This window comes from Phaenicophaeus curvirostris, chromosome 19 (assembly GCF_032191515.1).
Source record: "Phaenicophaeus curvirostris isolate KB17595 chromosome 19, BPBGC_Pcur_1.0, whole genome shotgun sequence".
Classification (NCBI taxonomy): domain Eukaryota; kingdom Metazoa; phylum Chordata; class Aves; order Cuculiformes; family Cuculidae; genus Phaenicophaeus; species Phaenicophaeus curvirostris.
Window position 1 is genome coordinate 14772195 of NC_091410.1, and position 4743 is coordinate 14776937.

Genomic DNA, 4743 nt, shown 5'->3' on the forward strand with positions numbered 1-4743 from the left:
ACTCAGCCTCACACACCTGACATTTGCTTTGTCAACTCCCATCCCAAAACTGATGGTTGCAACAATAACAGGGATCTTCTCCTCCATCCATTCATTCTGGACTGAAGTCCTGTCAGCTGCCCTGAGTCCTAGGAAAAGAAAATGAGGAAGGAAACAACAACTAATTAAAAAAAAAGTGAAAAGAAACATAGATTTTCTCCCTGTTCCAATCCCCCACTGCGAGCCAGCCCCCTCACAAGAGCTGACTCTGACTGATGTACACACTCCTCTTTTCCCATGTTTAAGTTGGCCTGCGATCAAGCAGAAGTCAGCAGCAGCTGTTTCTATTCCAAAGAGAAAAATTCAGATTCCTCCTGGGATGAACACAGTTGTTATATTTAGGCCATGCAAGACCCAACAAAACCAGCAGCTCTGGAGTGAAGGGAATGTCACTCTGTGGAAGGCCCCAGTCCTGCCTCGCAGACCTGACATGAGTAACAGGTACAGCGCAGACTATGCCTAGAAAGCTGTTATTACTAACAGGAAGACCCAGCCCAGGTTTCAAAGGCAGCACAGTTCAGTCCTACCAGCAGCTCCCAGTACCTGCATGGTAGGCCTTGGCTTTCACTCCTCGGTAGCTCAGCTCGATAGCCAGCTGGTCGCACACATCCCTCGTCCGGCAGTACACGATGCCACAACCTGAGTATACCTGGCAGACACGACAGAACAGCTGTGACCCCGTCTGCAGCCAAGCCGCAACACTGCAGTCACCAGCATGGGGGGAGGACAGCAGGGATGCCTGACGCTCATCTCCCCTACAGGCTGAGCCCCTGCAACCAAAGGATGCTGTTGCAGCACAAAAGTAAATCAGGCCAAACAGCCCCCCAGTCCTCTCCCAGGAGACATGAGGCAAGAAGCAGCCTCCCTCTGCCATACAGATAAACTCAGGTGCAGAGGCTATAGCCGAGTGGCTCAGAACTATTTTAGGGACTGGCGTTAAGAGCAGGAAATTTAAAGCAATATTTTAAATGCTTCTGTTCACCCTTGCTGCCCTAGTGAGCAGAACACCAGCAAACATACAATGATCAACCAGGACATGATGAACTCAGACAGAAATGCTAGTCACATGTTTCTAATCCGTTTTCTTTTAGACCAATCCCTTCTGAGGACACCTCTGACAGGAACGCAGCTTTCACGTCCTACCTACTTTAGGGGAACTAAAACCATATGCGAGCACCACTTTGAGAGGAACTGAAAGCCACGCATGAGCACCTTGCTTCCAGCGCCCTCCTCCTTCCCTGCCACAGGCTTGTTGGGGCTGTACCACCACCAGAATGCCAATGGCCATTAAGGCAGATTTTGTCCAGTTTAGCCCTCTTCCCCAAATGTAAAACCTACCCCAGGTGTGTTCTTCACTTCGAGCGCCTTCAGACAGAAGTCCTTCAGGCTGGCATACGGATCACTCAAGAGCTCTTTGAATTGCACGTCATAGAACAGGTTAGATCTGAAGCAAGGAGTCTTAAATGTGGCAAGCGGGTGCTTCAGCTTAAGTGCTGCCACAATGTCCTCCTGAACCTGCTTGGTGGCAGTGGCAGTCAGGGCTATGCAAGGCGTATTGGGTATGCGAGCGCGCAGGGTGCCCAGCCGCAGGTAGTCTGGTCGGAAATCGTGTCCCCACTGGGAGACGCAGTGCGCTTCATCAATTATCAGGTAGGACAAGAGGTGTCGAGACACCAGAGAGCTCAGCACAGGCTGGAAGGAAGAGGCGGCTGCCATCTCTGGGGTGAGGTAGAGGAGCTTCACCTGGGGCCTCTCACTGGCTAAGTCAGCCAGGATGGTCTTCTTTTCCTGGGCAGAAAGCTTGGAGTTCAGAGAGCAGGCTTTGATCTTCAGAGCCAGTAAGTGATCCACCTGATCCTAGAGGGAACACAAAATTAAAGTTAAAGGAAAAGCAAAAGGATATAAAGCAAGGCACCATCACCAAGGGAGACTACTGTGGAGATCCAGAGGAGGCCTCAGCTTCCACCTCCAGGACTGAGTCTCAGGACAACACACACCAACAGTCTGGGCATTCAGAACTCCCATGCCACATGTCTTTACCTTCCACTGCAAGCGTATCTGCCCAGCCCTAACATCCAACTGCATTTCTGTGCATCCATTCACTTCAGACAGTCTGTGCTGCTACGGAACAGCCACCAGGGCCTGTACAATGTAACTTGCCATAGCCACAGGGAGCCGAGACCAGCCACCACTGCCCCTGGGACTGACACCACCAGCTGCCTCAGGTGGAAAATGAATACCACCAACCTGTGCTTCATTCCAACCTAGCCAAAGGCTGTTATAAAGACAGCGGAAAGAAGATAAAATATAAGAGTCATGCAAACTACCACTGCAACAGAACCAAGTCTGGATGAGAATCATGCCATAAAAACCAAGAACACATGGCATCACATCCAGGCAAACCCTGGGCAGACAAACCCACCTCCCCATCCCTACACTGAGCTGTTCACTTGCACATTACCATTCCCAGAATTATTACTTTATAGGTATGATGGCAGTTTCCTTCTGGGGAACGATCCGGTTCGGTCTGTTTGGGGAATTCTACTGTCTGTCTTTATCACACTGGAGGAAAGAGGCAACTGGTAAAAATGGAGAAAGGCTCAGGGATAACAAATACAAGGGAAACCCTGAGAACTGCTTAGCATCATACCAGAGCTGCACTGCTGCCCTTCCCCTATGAGCAGGGCAGGGACCCCACACCAAGATGGGAATCTGGAGGCAGGCTGGCAGCAGAGACAGGCGGACAGAAGGCCAAGAGGCAGCTGTGCCTCCAGCGCTCCCAACCCTCTTCCCTGGCAACTTTTCCACAGCCAAGAGGAGACAGTTACCTGGATCAGGGCAATCAGAGGTGAAATGACAATGGCGATGCCCACTGCCAGAACCGCAGGAAGCTGGTAGCAGAGGGATTTCCCTGCGCCTGTGGGCATGCACACAAACACATCCTTCTCTCCTGCAAAGACAACAGAAGAAAGCTCAAGGCTACCACGTGGTGGGGAGGTCCTGGAGCTCTGGCAGGAGAGTGTGCGCAGAAAGGCTGAGGGACAGCGTGCACCGTGTGGCAAGTCAGTGACAGATGCTCCATTTGAAAGCATTACAATGCTTTGCACGGCTGCAGTGGCTTCCTTCAAACAACCTCTGATTGCTTTGTAACTGTTTAGAAACAGGCTTATGAAGTACCAGAGGAGACACAGAAACCAAGAAAAAGGAGAAGTTAAACCAGTTATTCATGTTAATTCTCTTCCAGACAAGCAGCTTTCGGTCCTGGTCCTCCAGTTACCAAATTACCAGCCCCTGTGACAGATCTTTATCGCCTCCCCTAAAGCTTATCCCAGAAAAGCTCCTTGTAAGGAATAAGGGTTGAAAATCTCAACCACGCAGATAATATTGTGTGGCCAGCAACTGTTACTGCACTGAGCAGGATCTGCTTCAAGTCAGGGAGCAGGCAGGGCCTGCAGTGTCAACAGGCAGAGACCCTGCCAGCAGGACAGTGCTCTAGGATGGACTGAGGTCAACAGCTCATCCGCGTGGCTCCCGGCCACCCAGGGAACTGTAGGGATACTCTAAGTGCATTCGACCCCACTGTGATTTGCAGTGCAAGGCCTGCTGGGGAGCTGCAGGCTGGTGGCCTGCATGTACCCCTGCTCAGCCGACGGTGAATGTTGGCACCAGTAAAATCATGTTTCTGATAACAGCTGTGTGATTCAGAGCACAGATATGAACCATGCTGGGAGATCTAGTATCTTCTACTGGCATCAGCTCAAACAGAGGGACAGGTTTAGTGTGAAAGCACGTAAGAGTGAACGCTCCTGCGCTCATCTGACTACAAACACGGTGGCAGATGCCTCCAGAGATCGCAGCTGCCCTTTAACATACCCTGTTTCCTGCTCACTGCAATGCGGGTGTTACAGGACAAATGCAGAGCAGAACAGACAGGGCAGAGCTGCACTCAGCGAGCTGATGCACAGCTCACACTCGTGCTCCTGTGACACTGAAAGGCCTCAGAGCAGAGGAGGGATCGGAGGGCCGGGTGCTGCCCAGCTCAGGTGACGCTTCTTCTACAAACACGAGAGCAGCTCCTGCTGCACCGCCCCGCACGGAGGTGGAGAACCAGACTCGTTCACATCTCCAATTCTCACCTCTGGCCACAGTCATGGTCGCGCTTTCCTGCAGGGCGGTCTTGAACGCCTCGAAGCCGAAGATGTCCCGCAGCGCCGTCCGGACCTTGCCCTCCAGCGCCGGGGGGGCCTTGCCGCTCATCGTAAGGAGGCTGCGAGCCGGGACACAACCAGCGCTGACCCCGCTCGCGCCCCGCCCCGCGTGCCTACCAGCCCCGTCATTCCTGCCCCGACGCTCTCCAGGCCCCTCGCCGGAGGGAGCCCCGGCACCGTTCGCTCCGAGCCGGCCTCCCCCGTTACCTCAGCCCCTGACGCTCTACAAGCTCCCTGCTGCTAACGGCCCCGGCGCCGACCGCTCCCGCCCACCCCCGCGCTATTTCAGCCCCAGACGCTCTCCGGCTCGGCGGTGCTGGGGGCCGCGGTGCCGCTCGCTCCCCCCGCCGCGCGGCTCCGGCCCCGCTCACCGGCGCAGCCCCAGGCCGCCCCTCCGCCCGCTCACCCCGCAGCCGCGCGAGGCGGAAGGGACAGCGTCGCTATGGCGACCGCGCCGTTACGTTACTGCCGCGCGCCGGAAGCGGCTCCGCGCCGG

At 54.4% G+C, this 4743-nt stretch overlaps 1 protein-coding gene across 3 annotated transcripts in view; it reads right to left on the minus strand.

The window, feature by feature from the left end:
* RECQL5 (RecQ like helicase 5) overlaps positions 1-4331 on the minus strand; it is a 33400-nt gene extending 29069 nt beyond the window's left edge. For 2 of the 3 annotated variants that reach the window (XM_069872296.1, XM_069872295.1), the window contains exons 1-5: positions 4176-4331; positions 2868-2989; positions 1378-1896; positions 583-688; positions 17-128 (exon numbers count right to left, since the gene is read on the minus strand). In XM_069872296.1, coding sequence (XP_069728397.1) covers positions 17-128; positions 583-688; positions 1378-1896; positions 2868-2989; positions 4176-4296 — 980 coding nt within the window. In that variant the 5' untranslated portion in view covers positions 4297-4331. The remainder of the gene's footprint in view (positions 1-16; positions 129-582; positions 689-1377; positions 1897-2867; positions 2990-4175) is intronic. The other variant, XM_069872297.1, reaches the window with a different exon arrangement.
* Between the last annotated feature and the right edge of the window lie 412 nt (positions 4332-4743).